The sequence below is a fragment of the Toxorhynchites rutilus genome, chromosome 2 (assembly GCF_029784135.1).
Source record: "Toxorhynchites rutilus septentrionalis strain SRP chromosome 2, ASM2978413v1, whole genome shotgun sequence".
NCBI classification, from domain to species: Eukaryota; Metazoa; Arthropoda; class Insecta; order Diptera; family Culicidae; genus Toxorhynchites; species Toxorhynchites rutilus.
Window position 1 is genome coordinate 240,025,101 of NC_073745.1, and position 17,103 is coordinate 240,042,203.

Consider the following 17,103-nt stretch of genomic DNA (forward strand, 5'->3'; position numbering starts at 1 on the left):
ATTATTTCAGGTTTTTGTGATTATGATGGCAATAAAACTAATTAAATTATGTTTATTTGTAATTAGTTTATTATTTTCGTTATGACCATATAGCCATTATTTTTCGTTCAATGATGAAGTTCAGTTAATTTTATCGAACAGCTTAAATCCAACATTAAATTTACATCAGTAAATACAACTTACATCATAAAAAACAACTTACGAACAAGCGATTCCATTTCTTTCAGCAAGCTCGAAAGCTAGCTTCCGTACGTCAATTTTCGTGATGCCATAAAATCGGTTTTCTAGGTCAAGTAGGTGCTGCATGATCTCCGCTTCCTGCTCCACCGCAAATACGGTCTTTCTTGGTCCTAGTTTCGAGCTTACCACCTTCTGAAAAACGTGATCATGTAATGTAGACCTGGGTATTCCAAAAGTCGTCGAAGCACGTTTGATGTAAACTCCATTAGCAATAGCCTCTTTTGCCAGGGTGAGGTTCTCCTGGGACCAACTCCCTCGATTCGTTTTCCTTTGGTATCTGCGAGGCATCTGAGGAAAATATGAAAATTGATGGAAAATATGTCTTAGAAACCTTCAACTAAACGCAAACCATGCCGGGATTCCCCACTCAAAGGGTGACGGACTTACCTCGACAGCACAAATGTTTTCGAGAAGACTATTTCTATTAACTTATTGCTTTAACTTACCTCAACTCGAATCCCAGTGATTGCTAACAATCCAGGGTACAAACTGTAGAGCAACGGAAAAGAATTTGAAACCGCGTTCAACAATAAAAGCTTAAACTTCACTGACGGAAAATTACATCCGGCTACATATCATCGGCATTCGAGTTTGTTTTGATTTATATTTTGACAATTGACGGATCACGGTGGGTTCGATGTGATTGAAAACGTCTGAAATTATAAATACTAGCATGTATAGTATTCAAAAACGTAGTTAATCAGAGTTTTCTAGTAAAACTCAGGGGGTGCCGGTCTTATCCTCAGTGGCGGGCTTACCCTCCCTTCCCCTACGTAAAATATTCTAATACCTGAAAGTTGTAGCTTCAAAATGATGCGCCTTCCATCGATATGCGTTGATTTTTCAGGAAGATACAGCATGTCAAAAGTCCCTTAAAATTGCCGACTTCGCATTCTGTTCCCCTAATTTTTCTGTCGAGTGTATATAACATTTGGCAAATCCAACTTTTCACGTGATTCGTTTTCATTGTTCTTCGCGCTTGGTAGATAAAAAGCTGAAAGAAGCAAGTTGCAAGTTTTTTTTCTGAGAATGAGAATAATAATTGCGCAACTCGGATAGGCCTCTGTTTATTCCAAAAAGTCCAAAAAGATGCACATGTGTGTTTTTTTCATCCTCAAAATGTTCACCGGACGGCGTAATAGTAAATCTGAAAGCGAGCGATGTGGCACAACTCTACAGATACACATGCATACATACAAGGTCATACCAAATGAAACCGTTTGAAAGTATAGTATAAAAACTATATTTTTATGTTTTTGATTTTTTGATTATTCTACATATCCCATACATACATTTAAGTGCCTATTCTATCAAATTCCGTTTGAAAATTCTATTCAAATTGAACGAGAAAAGTGTCTCCCATATCTGGGTGACGGGGCGTTCAAAATGTTAAGAAAGTATTGATCTTCTTTATAGTTAACTCTAACGTTCCTAATCGAGTCATAAAAAAACGAATTTTCGCTCGGTAAACGTAATATAATTATGATTTGCACTTATTTATTAAACGGTTTTATCTAGGTTGACCCGTTTGTATTATATTGTATTGTGACTTTGTAACTTTGTAACTTTGTCTGTAGCGCTGTACCACATTAATAGATATTTAACCCCCTTCCTGTTGAGCGTTTGATCTGAAATTTGGAACACATCTTTATCTCTGGTGTCATTATAAAACTGCGTATTCCACGATCTTGAAAATACAAGATGGCGGCCGCTACAAAATGGCGGATTACACTTTTTCTCAGAACCCCATCAATATGTATATCAAATAAAAGGAATTGACTAGCGGAATACAGTTATTTATGAAAAATGTAAATCCAAGGTGGCGGCCGCTACAAAATGGCGGATTACATATCTGCTCAGAACCCCATCAATATGTATATCAAATGAAAGGGATTGACTAGTAGAGCACAGTTATTTATGAAAAATGCAAATACAAAATGGCCGTCACCACAAAATGGCGCCATATTTTTTTCAACACCTGATCAAAAACTATCAAAAGAAAGTTCTCGACTAGTAGAACATAGCAGATAATGAAAAATCCAATTCCAAGATGGCCGCAGGTTTACATACCAAACGAATCGGATATTCCCTAAGATTTGTTTGATATGCTATCCATTACGATCCCACAGTCTTTATATGGTTCAAATTGATTAAAATTGGAAGCACTCCCATTTCCCCACACATTTGTTCTATCCATTTGTGTGCTTTCCCGAACAGAGCTGTCAATAACGAACAACTTATCGACGAGCAACGAAGGGGAAATCGAAAGATTTAAAGTCTCCGAGAACAAGAGAAAAGAAGAAGAATGAAGGACAATATTTGCCTAGAGTATAAACAGTGGATCTCACTGAGTCATATTCTGTATTCAAGGCAATGAACATCGCTTGTTCTTCCTTGTTCTGCAGCATCACATTTCTTCGTTTCGGATTGAGCTGTGGACGCGACCAAATTACTCACGTGCTGATGTCTCTGGCATTGCAATCATTACGTCGTACTGACGCCATTGCATTGAGGTTTTGAGCTACACAATTGTGTGGGGAATCAACAAGCTAGGCTACCGTCGGCTCACCAAGAAAATAAATGTTCTGGAATTTAGATTCCGCATGACGGTGGCAAAACTCTCTCCACAAAGGAGGAGAGCTAAGCTACTCTAGACCTGCAATTTCAACAGAACGAGCTTCTGTTGAGAACAGCGCAAAACGGAGATAAGTGTGCGTGTATATTTGGTTGCCTCAATCCATCGATATATGGATATTTGTGTGCGTACGTGCGTGCTTCATAACCCGTACGTAAAAATAGTGCATCTTCGCTACGCTGAAACTCCATTTGTATCTGCTCCCGTTTGCATTGGCCCTGTCACGATGCAACAATTACCTATTTTTTTTTTTGATGCTATGACTGGCGATTGTTTGGTGGTGTAAATTATGCAGTGGGAGGGAAATATTGGTGCTAGGGTAATTAGTAATGAATCTCTGCTGAGGCAAATATTCAGTCTTTTTCCAAGCAGTTAACAATGTGCCTAAAAGTACAATTCCACTGGCAATACTAAATACCATGTAGCATGATATTTGACACTTGCAAGTATTGTCATTGTTGTTATTTCCATGCGGTGCCAAAGATATATTGATGTAGTTATGAAATGTGGAATAATGGTGCTGGTGCAACAAGTATATAATTGACTGTAGCCGAGTCTATGTCAATTTCAAAAAAGGCCACCGGAATAGCATTCGAGGTAAATTTTCAATGCATTGACATGAAACAAATTGCGACATACGATCAGCAGCGTTCTTGCGAGAGCAAGAACGAATCATCAATCAATTATCGTCAGCTGATTCTACAAAAAACTACATTTCAGGGCGATCATACCATTCTACTAAACAGTTATTTCAAAAATTTCACAGCATTATAAAATAATATCCGATGTTATATACAAGCGTATTATATAAAATAACAGCGTAGTTCTACGTCAACAATTTACTACTATTGGACACAACAATTTTTTTTGCAATCCCCTCAATATCGATATCAAATGAAATGATTTAACTAATAGAATGCAGTACATCATGAAACTATTCCGAAGAAAATTAGGTTATGAAATAAACATTGAATTTCCATTATCCACAGTCAGCTATTACATCATATACCCCACGGTTTTATTTTAGTCTCATTATTGCCCTAGATTAATGAAGGAACGGATGCGATAACTACTAACTGCTACTTGTCTAATTATTTTCTAGCTTTTAGTACATAAAACCGTTTAACTTAAAAAGTTCTGTTTTTTCCTTTTTTTATTTACTTATTATAATCTGCTTGAGAAATTTTATTATATTAAATAATGTCTACGTTTCTATTGTATCCAATGGGTTATGAACTACCCCACAAGGTGACTGGAATCGTATTTTATCTTGACCCACGGGTCAGATCGGATCTATCATCCTTGGTTTTCTACGTGGTGTGTTTCGTTTTCGAAGTATATTTTAGGTACTTTCTCAAAGCATTGCAATATATTATACTGACGACTGTTGAAGTGACTAAAATTATAAATATTCATAAAACAAATAAGCATGAGAACGGGAACTGGGTAAATGTAAAATAAACCGCAACAGATACAACTAAACCCGCGCATCAGGGAACGGATATTCTAGATGAAGCAAATGCTTCTAATCAGATCAAACCAGGATAATAAAAATAGATTGTCAACAAACACTGTTTTCCTCCAACATAGATCCCGAGTGCAAAGTAAATGTCCCAAACCGGATAGTCTGAGAGGAAGTACCGAAATGTCCTTACCCGGTAAAAGTTACCCGTAGAAAGAGAATTTTCTTCCCATTTGTCTTCGTACGTATAATATCAATCCTCTTGCATAGTCGGATCCGAAACCAGAGGAACGATGGGAATCCCATGTTTGCTCTCCACCCAAGATTGTTACCTAAATCCAGATGCGGATCTCCGGAATCAGCACAAAGCCTAATACGAGTTTACTGGGAACCCAAAATTTGTTAGTCGGGGACTCCCGGGGACAGAGAAGTTTACTCCATGCTACACTGTTTTCCGAGAGCCTGAAGTCTATCCAACGGCCGGCCGGTTGGTGGAAATGGGGGCCATCAGCGTTTACAAGTCGGAGAGAGAAATTAGGTTTGCTTGCATTGTATCAAATTTTGCCAACGACAATCTCGGATCAAATACCGCTCAGTGGAGGGAGGGGAAAAATTACTTAATCCACAGGATAAAGTTGATCTAGGAAATTGAAAATTGTCACGGACTTTTTATTTTATTTTGTGCTGTCAAAGTTGGTACCATCTGTCCGTTATTGAGTTGGACGAAACCGACTTTCATCCGCAGAGGACTCCGTTGGTTTCTGTGGAAGCTCATAATTTATCCGGCATTGAAAATCACGCCGGTTACGTAAGCGCGAGTTTTTCAGCCAGCGGAAAATTGGTTATAAATTGTTTCGCTCCCCGTTTGGGGTCCCCATCTCTCGGCAAACGGTTGTCAGTCGCAATTTCCTTTGCGTTTGGCGGGAGGGTTCAGTCGTCGTCATCCATCTTCCGACGACGGGACTCATCAACAGTCTCCCCATCCTCCGATGGTTTCCTTGAAGACCTTGAAGCTTCGGCTAACCGTTACAAATTAAACCCGGGGAGAATGAAAGCTACCACGAGAGAGGGTTAAATAATTTAATCTAATTATAAACAGTGCAATCATGAATCATCGTTTGTCCGCAGCGAAGCGGGTGCTCTCTCAGGTGCTCGGTTGTAATCATTTTGTAACCAGTTCAACTTCGAACATGACAATCTGTCAACTGATTTAAAACAACGTGTGGCAGAACAACAACAAGAAAAAGCTACTGGCGTCTGAATGGTGTTTTGCGTTTTTGTTTGTTTCATTTCTCGATGATCTATTTTTAAACACAACATAGACTCCACGACTTCACCCACGCGCTACAATGTTTTCATTGATTGTTGTGGTACGTCTCACCGCCGCTGAACTTCTTAGAACAAACCACACTCGACTCGGGGTGATTAGCTATGGTCAATTCAAACTGCCAACGTGCGGAGAAGCAAAACAAAGTTAAAGTATTTTAATTATTATTTTCTGCTTTCATTCTCCTACTGTCGAATGAAGATGTTACTGTTGTTTATTATGAACATAGTTTTCGTGATAATGATCTGAAGAATTGGTCCACCGATAAATCACATGCTGGATTTATTTCTGTGTTCTTTATTTTTCAATCTCGGTTTCAACTTCACTATTTTGTTCACTGGAGCAATCTTAATCCGATTCCTAAAGAAAAAAAAGTCGTGTTATCGCTGACGCCACAAATCAAAACCTGGTAGAAACGAAAAGCTATCCTCTTCCTAGAATCGTCGTTGAAAAGAACCGGCTGAGTTTGAGTGAAACCAAACCCTTCGACTGAGCGGCCTCATTCCTGCTCCGAACGAAATTAAACCAACCGAATCGTAGATATTGATCCGAATTACCTTATTTGCAAGCTCCACGCGATTGATTCTAGACGGAGGGCGAATCACTAGCGATTTTTTTTGTCACGGTTTGAAACGCCCGGAAATCGATGCCAACAGAACAGCGACAATGTTGTCACTTTGCAGTTTCACTTTGTCAATCCGAGCGTCGACACAGTCAGCCACCGATTCGCACGTCGACCGCAATTGTGAGCTTAATCCTGCTGCTACCAATCTGGCGTGTACATGTGTTTTCCGCATCAACCGGTCATCCCGTTCCCCTTCTCCCCACGATTCACTAACGCAGCCAGGTTCCTGTCCTTCCCAACACATCATCATCATGCCTATCTCAGCTGGTCGCAGGCAGCGGCCAGTAGCCGGCAGCTTGTTTACATAGAGGATTAATTGAATTTCCTTCTTGTGTGCTCTCTCCTCGTTTCAGGCGTTTGGTCACCCCACAACCGCTCCACGGAAATACTCACCAAAGCGGAACTAGCCGAGCGCAGCAAAGACAACAGCGGCAAACCATCGGAGCCGCTGCAACCCGTTTGGACGCCCCGTAGCGCCCCACCGTCCCCGGTTAGCGAGCGACGTGAGTTCCGCCCGATTGGATACGAATCTCCCACACCCCAGCGCAAGAATATCATCTCCTCCACTCCGACAACCCGTGCCGAAACACCACAAGTGGCCCCACCCTGGACCACATCGACGGGTTACGACAAACCGGCCGAAAGCACCAGCACAACCGGAAACCGACCGCTCCAGAACTCCAGCTCACTGCCCACGATTGGGTCACGGGACACTGGTTGCACCACGCCAACCCACTCGGTCCGGTTTGCGCCCCAATCCCGACAAGCGGCGGCAAGTCCGACTATTAATACTTTGCTGAAATCGAAGGGTGAGTTCTCGGCCACTGCTCGAATTTATCCTATTTTCACAGGAGCACACGTTTTTCTTCGTTTTTTTTTGTTGGCAAAATGCACGATGGAGTTTGTTCTTAAATGGAAGGATTGTGGAGGATGAATTTCAATTTTGGGGTTTGATCTTCTTTCGACTATGGAGTATTTTCCCTTCACTAATTTGCACAACATAGACCAGACGGTATATTTTATGGTGTACACAAATAAATTTCACCGGGTCCCGATAACATTTCCAGTTATTCCATCTGCAAATGTGCACCAAAACACGGAGTATTATATCAATGTTTCTTGTATCTTGTTCCTGGATATTGATTCTGAAATACATTTAGCAACACTATACACCCAAACTAGCGATGCCAGAAAGCATTTCATTTTCGGCAGGAACCATACCTTTTCGAGACTTAAAGCGTCAAATGGGCAAATAAAATCATCTGTCCCCCAACGCTTTAAAATGTTTGTATGCATGCAAGCAGACATCTCTCTCTTTTTTCTTTTCCTATCTTTATTGGGATTGCACACAAAACAAAAAAGTCCAAACGATGTCAACGGGGATCGAACCAAGGCCGGCTGGAATGCAAGGTTGTTTTACCCTACCACTCTATCCACATAGCTAATGATGCTGTTGAGTAAATGCGTGATAATATTGTACCTGATTATAAAATGAAATTGGAAAGTGTTTTATAAGTGTAGAAAGGAGAGCATAAAGGAGCACTATATCCATCTCGGTATGGGGCGTGTACGAGATCTGTTCAAAAAGTATCGCTACTTTCGAATTTACGCGGGTTACGTTCATTCGATTCTAGATTTTTTTTTTTTTACGTAGAACTACGTCTTTCATTAAGGGTGCCAAATCAGAAAACAGGCCACATTTCTATGAAATAAAGTTAACGTTAATAACTATTTTTGCCGCGAACGGATGTTGGCGATTTACATAACAAACGAATCGGAAATTCCCTAAGATTTGTTTGATATACTATACATTACTAGCTGACCCGGCAAACTTCGTCCTGCCCAAAATTTATTTTTCGTTATCACATCCATGTTTCCTTACTAAGCGCTGTTCATGGATCCAATCGCAGAATTGTTCATTGATTAAAAAAAATACCTTTAAAATTACCTTTTACTATAAAATTCCTAGTACTTCTACCAAAACTAGTTATTATAATATCAGATTATCTCAGACACAATTCTCGTTCAAGTTCACCCCTAAATCAAACAATTCCTCTCTCGAGTTTTGCTCTTATCAACACATTCGGCGATCCATTCATATTTATATAGATAGAAGACGATAGTGGAGTAGGAGTGCGTTTTATCAAATTAAAATTCATTTCCATTTTCGAACGAAAATCAATTTCGTTAGCGCAAACATTTGTGTTTCATTTGTATGGCAGCCTCCCCTTAGAGAGGGGGGAGGAGTATCGAGCCATTATAGAAACGTTTATCAATCTCTGAAACCTCTATATGCCAGATTTTTTTTTTATCCAAAATATATATTTTTATTAAGGCTCATATGGCGTCAGCCTAACGGGGTCGGGAGTTCAATATTTCGACAATGTTTGCTTACAACTACGTTAGTAATATGTAACCGATTACTCGCGGTTGGCTCGAGGTTAGTATTACAAGTGTTCTCATAATTGGTATGTTGCAGTCTTCGATGCTCTGTACGTGTGCCCGACACGGGATACTTCCTATTGGGATGCAGCTGACCATTAATCAGCAACGCCCCCCTAGTCTGTACCCCATATCTAGCGTGGTGCGTCTTTCTCGACTCGAGGAATCCAGGATAGAATGGTCAGTAGCCGGCGCAATCATCAGCTCGTGTAGAGTTGTCATGAGCGGTACAACCTTTGGCTCTTGTTGAATGATCAGTGGATATGCCAGATTTGATTCCATTTGCTTGATTAGTTCTCGAGTTATTCAGACCCACCCCCCTCTTTTGAGAAAGGGAGAAGTGTCTAACCACCATAGAAACATTTATTGCATCCTAAAACCTCCACATGCCAAATTTGGTTTCGTTTGCTTGATTAATTTTCGAGTAATGCAGAAATTTGTGTTTCATTTGTATAGCAGACCCCCCCCCCTCCCGGTAGAGAGGGAGGAGGAGTGTCTAACTACCATAAAACATGTATTGCATCCTAAAACATCCACATGTCAACTTTGGTTTCGTTTGCTTGATTTATTTTCGAGTAATGCAGAAATTTGTGTTTCATTTGTATGGTAGCCCCCAATGAGGTACATATAGAGGTGAAGCAGTAGGCGAAGTACACTTGTAGTCGCATGCAAAATTTCGTGTCGTAATTATTTGCGTTCCCTATGAAATGAATATGGAAAAAACAAAACAATGTTCAAAATACTCACGTTTTCATGATGATTTGAGCCCCAATTCTCATGAAATCTTGCAACGGTTTGTTTTTTAACACATGGTAATTGTATTGTTACTTATTTCCATTATTTTTATGATAAAAAGGTCAAGAGAGCAGTCATATTCTTAGTCCTTGGAAGCATTTACATTTTCGGTGAAAAGCTGCTCAATTGAACACTATTTTCTCACGTCACACACACCGACACTGAGACCCATAGTAGTATCTATATGGTACGGTAAAACTAACGAAACTTGGTTCGTTTCTATGGCCGTGGGGGAGTGAACATGTTGTACTGAAATATCACTTTCGTTCGTCTTTTTCAACGTAATTTTACCAATATCCACTACACGCCGTCACATTATATTCATAATTCGCGAGAACTTCAATAAAATGTATGTTTTTCATTGATAAAACACATACTGAAAATAGAATTTTCACATGGATGTGGTAGGCAATCGAATATAAACACAACGACTGACGTCACTATTTAAGAAATAGTTATGGCAGCGCATGCTATGTCGCTCGAAAAATCACCATCTTTATTACCTTTTTTCCAGGACATGGGGTAGCCCCCCTTTAGAGAGGGGGGAGGAGTGTCTAACCACCATAGAAACATTTATTGCATCCTAAAGCGAAATGCATCCTTAACATGCCAAATTTCGTTTGGTTTGCTTGATTAATTCTCGAGTAATGCAGAAATTTGTGTTTCATATGTATGGTAGACCACCCTTCGAGAAGGGGGAGAGGTTTCGAACTATCATAAGAACCATCCCCGACCCCAAAAACCCCTACATACCAATTTTTGTGTCGATTGGTTCAGTAGTTTCCGAGTCCATAAGAATCAGACAGACAGACAGACAGACAGACAGAAATTTATTTATATATATATGTATATAGAAGATAATCCCATAGTCCATAGTTTAAATTAATGAAAACTGGAAGCATTCCCATGTCCTCATACATTTGTCCTGTCCATTTGTGTGCTTTCCCGAACAGAGCAAGAACGAGCAACTATCGACGAGCAACGAAGGGGAAATCGTAAGATGTAAAGTCTCCGGGAATAAAGGAAAAGAAGAAGAACGAAGGGGAATATTTGCCTAGATTATGAACAGTGGATCTCGCTGAGGCAAACTTTCATTCTTCGTGAGCAAATCGACTAAACAACATCGTTGCTGGGCGAGCTCTCTCCACAAAGGATGACAGCTAAGCTAATCTAGACTGGCAATATTAACAGAAAGGGCTTCTGTTGAGAGGAGCGCAAAACGGAGATAAGTGTGTATATCTTTAGTTGCTTCAAGCCATCGTATACGGATATTTGTATGCGTACGTGCGTGCTTGATAACCCGTACGTAAGAATAGTGCATCTTCGCTACGCTGAAACTCTATTTGTATCTGATCCCGTGTGCATTGGCCCTGTAATGATGCAACAATCGCCTAATTTGTTTATGCTATGATTGATGCTTGTTTGGTGTTGCAAATGTGCAGTCGTAATGATAAATATAAACAAGGAGAGAAGAAAGCGGGAGAGAAATATTTTCGCTAGGGTATTGGTAATGAATCTCTGCTGAGGCAAATATTCAGCCTTTTTCCAAGCAGCTAATATTGTTTGTTTTCTGTCATCAATGCATTAAACTGACGCTATGGTGAAGCAGGTGTTAAGGTTGTGCACCAAAAAATTATTTGGGGAATATCAAGTTATTAAATAAATTATATAAGGTTATTAATTTATTTGTGCTCGCGTGCCAGTCGCAAAACTGCTTTCAACTAGGGTTGCATTTGCGCTAATTTTGGTCATAATGAAGCAGTGCTACTCTTTTCGAGGTTGTTGAGATTAACAGAGTTTATTTCGTTTATTTAGTCACCAAGAAAGTAAATGTCGTTCTGAGATGATGTATGTGATTTGGTTTCGCTTGCCAGTAGCAAAACTCCTCCACTAAGGATGACAGCTGCGCTCATCTCGAGCATGTATTGTTCTGCGAGTACAAGAATGAATAATCAAACAATTATCGTCAAATGATTCTACAATAAAAAAAAATTTCAGGGCGACCAAACTGGTAGAATGGTTATTTAAAAATTTTCGTAGCATTATAAAAAAATATCCGTAGTTATAAACAAGAGACTTGAATCAAACTTCAGCGTAGTTCTACGTCAACAATGCGGTCGTGTCTTGAACACAACCTCCTATAATTTTTTGTGGCATTATATTGGTACTCGTGTCTCTCACTTATGCTGACAAGTACGGCTATTTTTAATGTTTAGTTAATTTTTGACAACTGATTTTCTTACACGCGACTTTCGAATTTACGCGGGTTACATATATTCGATTCAAGATTGATGCAGCTGAGTTATTCACGGAAGAAAAAGTTGATGAAGAGAAAATCGTGTCACTTACACCCCTTTGCTTCCGAGCCTCTAAATTGTCCCATTCCATGAAAAAATCACAATTGAGGGGCTCAGAATGAAAGGGGTGTAAGTGACTTGATCGATTTCTCTTCATCAATGTTTTTCTTTAGTTAATAACTCAACTGCAAAAACGTTCCAATTTGAGTTTGCTATTGAATCCGATTGTCAAATGCAGTTGGGAATATGTTTGCAGCTAAGTTATGACCGAATGAGAGAGTCGATGTAGAAAAATCGATGATGTCACTTACGCCCCTTTCAATTGAGGCATTACCCTCCGGGATATAAGTATGAAACCGGTTTTTTTAAGAGAACACGTTTATTGCAATAACACGAATAACACTGCCTTATTCATTTTTTTTTCGGTATTATAGTGACTTTCAACACTTTTGGCTGATTCGTCACTGTAACTTCCATTTTTGGAAAAATGTCGGGAGTGAGATTTGAACTCATGACCCTTAGCATGAGCGGTATGGATGTTACCACTACGCCAAATCGCCTCCACATTTTTTAAAATTTCTAGCAGTTTGTGGATATCACATGAAAAGAACTCATGCTTAACACTTCAATAGGACCTATCTGTTTTGATTGATTCTTTTTATTAACTTCCTTTTTCAATTACCACGGCCTTGTTAACAAATTTGATCATTGAACAGATCAGGAAATGCTATTATCGCTGAGTTATAAACGGTAGAGAAAGCCGCATGTGAAAGAAAATCCCAAAAAATGACTCAATCGTTTGCTCGATCGGTTTTGCAGAGTGTAATGGAGCGTCATCATGCAACAAAATCACTTTGTGTTACTTTTTTGTGCTCTGGTCTTTGTTCACCCCAAGCACGATTCAAATTGATCATTTGTCGTCGGTGGTGTTCAGTATAAACTGTTTCGCCAGGTTTAAGTAACTCACAGTAGATCAAACCGACAGAAACAAAGAAAACAAAGACAAAAATATTGGAAAGGTGACACCAAAGACACCCGCCCCGTGTGTCACCCGGTCACTCCACGCCACTGGTTAAAGTAGATCGTATAACTACGGTACAACTTGAACTTGTAAATCGTACCTGAAGGAAAGAATTCCCACAACGATTACAGGTTTGAAGTGTTTAAATAATGTCCCGATTGCATATCGCAGCAACCCCGCTGGACGACAGGAAACATTCATTCCAATTAACGAATTTCATGCCAACTCGTCTTAGAAGTTGACAGCTCCATCTCAGATTACAATGAAAGGTTGTGGGTTTAAAGACATTGGCCATTTAGGCAACTTTGCATACTTGAAATCTCCAAAAAAGAATTTTACAACTTTTTAAATAGGGTCAAGGTTTTTTATTCTAATTTTTTTTACTAAAAATTCTAACTTAAAAACTACAAAACCTACAAAATTTTGTCAAAGAATTAAATATAGGAAGTTTTCATAAAAAAAAGAAAGAAAAGAATTATTTTGTCCAATTACACAGAAAAATAAAGCTAAAAATTTTGATTTTTTTTTCAAAAATGTAGCTTTCAAGATTCTCAAAAAATACATGAATAGTCCATACAATTACCAACAAGCCACCCATACATCAGAAGATCACTTTTACAGGAAAAAAGTTTGTCTATTACTCTTTCAAACTAAAACTAAAATTATAACTAATTTTTATCTTGTTTAAAGTCGAGATAGCGATATAGTGTACTCGACAAAGTTTTAGATCTTTCTTATCTTTCAATTTTTTTTTTGGAGAAAATGGCATTTTTGTATAGAGATTTGTGGAAAAATAATGTTTTGCTCGTAATATTTTTGTGCGTAAATTCTTGCGTTTGGCGTGCTTTTGACATGTTTATAAATAGAAAAAAAATTGCAGAACATGTTAATCGCGTTAAAAAATACAGGGTATTTCAGATAAAACGCTCACGCAACAAGTTTTAATAACTTCTACAAAAGTGAACGAACGTAAAATTTGTGCATGACATCTAAGCTAGCCTTTTTTGGAAAAATATTACACTTACAAAAAAATGATTTTGTTTTTGTAATTATTGGTTGTATTTTTTTTCTGTTTACATGACTTTGGACTAGAGGTGGCTATATTTTTTAAATATTCATGATTTTTCAAAGTAAACCCATGGCTCATAAAATCATTTTCCCCCTTTTTTCCACCACAAAAAACCACAACTTTTGAACTACTGGTCCATCTTGTTTAAAAAAAAAATATCTAACCTGCAAAACAAAATTTGTTTTGGTCATCATTAATTGTATTTGTTTTTCTAGTTTACTCGGTTTAAGAAAGAGGGCGCTATGTTTTTTATATTTTTTCTGGAAAGCAGATTGTTTCACAGTCCAAAGTCGAAAGAAGCGCTCTCTTTTGTTTTTTGAGTTGTGATTTTTCAAAGCTAACCGATGATCCAAAAACGATCTTCGGACCTTCGGTTAACTTTGAAAAATCATAACTCAAGAAAAAAAAACCTCTCTGATTTCTGAATAACACTTCAGCTTCAAGAAAAAATATAAAAATAAAAAACGCCCTCTAATCCAAAGTCATGTAAACAACAAAAAACAAATACAATAAATGATTTCGAAAACCAAATCAATTGGCTAATTGGCTTTAATTTGATATTTTGATCATCTGCATCGGTTCAGTAGTTCGAAAGTTATGAATTTAAAAAAAATATTTTTGAAAAAAAAATGGGAAAGAATTGATTTTTCGGACCACCCTAAAATGTATCATAATAAAAAAAATAAAAAATTACGGGTCTAATTTTTTGGTGTTAGACAGCAAAACTGCCACTTTTCGCGATCTGAGAACCACTATATCGGTTCTCAGATTTTCGCGGGAAGAGGAAATTTTGTTCTTTGTCGCAAACCATTAGACCCGTATTTTTTATTTTTTTTGTTAGGGTGACGATTTCCATTTTAGGGTGGTCCGAAAAATCTAAATTTTCCACTTTTTTCAACAAATTACATTTTTCAAAAATTCATAACTTTTGAACTACCTAGCCGATTTAAATGATGGATATATCAAACTAAAGCTAATCAGCTAGTCCTTCTTGGAAAAATGCTACGCTTGCAAAACTCTCAGGTTTTGGTTTTGTCATTATTGATTGTATTTGTTTATTATAGTTTTCATGGTCTCGGAACCAAGGGCGCTATAGTTTTTTTTATATTTTTTATGGAAAGCTGAGGATTTTTCACATAACATATCTCGAAACCAGAGAGGCGTTTTTTTCGTTTTTGAGTTATAATTTTTCAAAGTTACCCGATGGTTCAAAAAATCATTTTTCCCTTTTTTCCCAAAAATGACTTTTTTCAAAAAATTATTACTTTTGAACTACTGGACCGATTCAGATGATCGACATATCATATTAATGCCTACTAGCTAGCCTTTTTTTGAAAAAATAACATTATTTATTATTTATGGTCACATACATCCAGTCTAGTCAAATAGAAATATTGAACGAAAACTGAAAATATGTTAACTTCGAAAAATAACACCTCTCTGGTATTCGGATATATTATGTGAAAAAACCTCAACTTTCAGGAAAAAATATGAAGAAATATGGCCCCCTTGGTCCCGAAACGATGTAAAATCAAATTGAGCAACAGAGTGTCCGGAATATACTCATGTGAAGAAAAGTTCATAACATCGTCAAAACCATCTCGGAACAATACATTCGATACTTTTTTCTTAAAAGTGTAATATATGATTTTAATTTTGATAGCTAAACTTTTGTTTATTCCATTAAAACTCTACTAAGAAAGAGCATGTTTGTTCTAAGTGACTAGGACATAATAATCTGAATTACAATAAGGTCTCAATTTTGAGTTTTAATTCAAAATTTCATATAATTTGTATCAGAAATATCAGTTTAAATCTGGATCTGGAACTATAAATACTGCAATGTGTTCTCTGTAATAAACTATAAAAAATCATAATTCAAAATCGAAAAAAACACCTTTCTGTTATGTAAAAAACCTCAGCTTTCAAGAAAAAAAAATATAAAAAATTCAGCGCCCTCTAGTCCAAAGCCATGTAAACAATAAAAAAAACAAATACAATCAATAACTACGAAAACAAAGCTCAATTTTTTCTAAGTGTAATGAGCAACTCCAAATGGAATTGTCCTGAAATTGTAGATTTTAAAAACATGTATTTTTGATTGGAATAGAAGTTTGTACTCCGTTTGGGTTGGAGGAAATATGAGTTTTCCACAGCAATTGGGAATTTTTTGACTAAAGTGTAACTTTTGAAAAGGGCGTATCAATTTCAATAAGAAAAATGTTTGATAATTTATTTCTAAAAAATTATGAGTGATACCGAAATAGTGTTTTAGAAAGATTTATTATTATTATTTATGTTAAAATGTGAAAAAACATACACTGGGAAAAAAATTAGTACTCTTTTTTTTTTTACAAAGAAACTTTAATTTCAAACATCGAAAATAAATATGTATAGATTTTTTTAATGATTTCATATAAAATAAAAGTCATGCAGAAAATTGAAAAAATTAGTCCTAAATGGTAAAACTATTTTTATGGTAAAAATATATGTTTGAGAAACAGAACTACCAATTTTCACGAAAATCTGAGAACCACTATTTCGGTTTGGCATGAAATGACTTTTTTTTCCTTCGGCGAAAAAATTCTGCAGTCTAAATAAAAATCGAATAATAAGTGTGATCAACTTCGACCCCGTTCATAATCCAGGATTCTAAAATATGATTCCATGATTTTGTATCTTGATATGGATTCTGAATAAGTATCGAAAGCGATCTGAAAAATAAATGATTGCCTTAATCAAAGAAATTTAATGACACGTTCATTTTAACACCAGAACAAGATACAACAGGCGCTTTCTTACGACGCTGTAAATAAGTCTCCCAAAAAAAGTCTAAAATATACCTCCAAAATGTGAACGGAACGAGTTCAATCAATTCACTACCTCATCTCTAATCCCGTTGGAAACTTTTTCTGCAATTAGGGATGAAATGTTTCAAACATCCATCCTCCCGTTAGCGAGTAGCAGATAATTGGATCACGAAGGATGTGAAAATACTTCGGAAGTTTCACCAGCAAAAGCCTTGAAAATGAATTTTCACTACGGTGAAACAGAGAAAAACTTTTTCTATCAACAAAATGTCCCGCTAAGACACATTTTGTGACACTTTTTTTTCGCCCGATCCGCCTCGGGATCCTTTAGTCTTCGGAAGGGAAAAGTTTCTCTTCCCGAGCTAGACAAATAGTTTCGA

At 37.4% G+C, this 17,103-nt stretch overlaps 1 protein-coding gene and 1 long non-coding RNA gene across 20 annotated transcripts in view; one reads left to right on the forward strand and one right to left on the reverse strand.

Annotated features, from left to right (window-relative positions):
- LOC129767448 (uncharacterized) overlaps positions 1-17,103 on the forward strand; it is a 332,396-nt gene that overhangs the window by 198,694 nt on the left and 116,599 nt on the right. For 18 of the 19 annotated variants that reach the window (XM_055768358.1, XM_055768356.1, XM_055768369.1 and 15 more), the window contains one exon: positions 6,643-7,098. In XM_055768358.1, coding sequence (XP_055624333.1) covers positions 6,643-7,098 — 456 coding nt within the window. Of the gene's footprint in view, positions 1-5,893; positions 6,410-6,642; positions 7,099-17,103 lie in introns of those variants that run through there. The other variant, XM_055768364.1, reaches the window with a different exon arrangement.
- LOC129767452 (uncharacterized) lies at positions 170-1,649 on the reverse strand. Its single transcript, XR_008741522.1, has 3 exons — positions 1,031-1,649; positions 687-893; positions 170-528 (listed from the first exon to the last, which is right to left on the reverse strand). It is a non-coding gene; the product is annotated as an uncharacterized LOC129767452 (long non-coding RNA).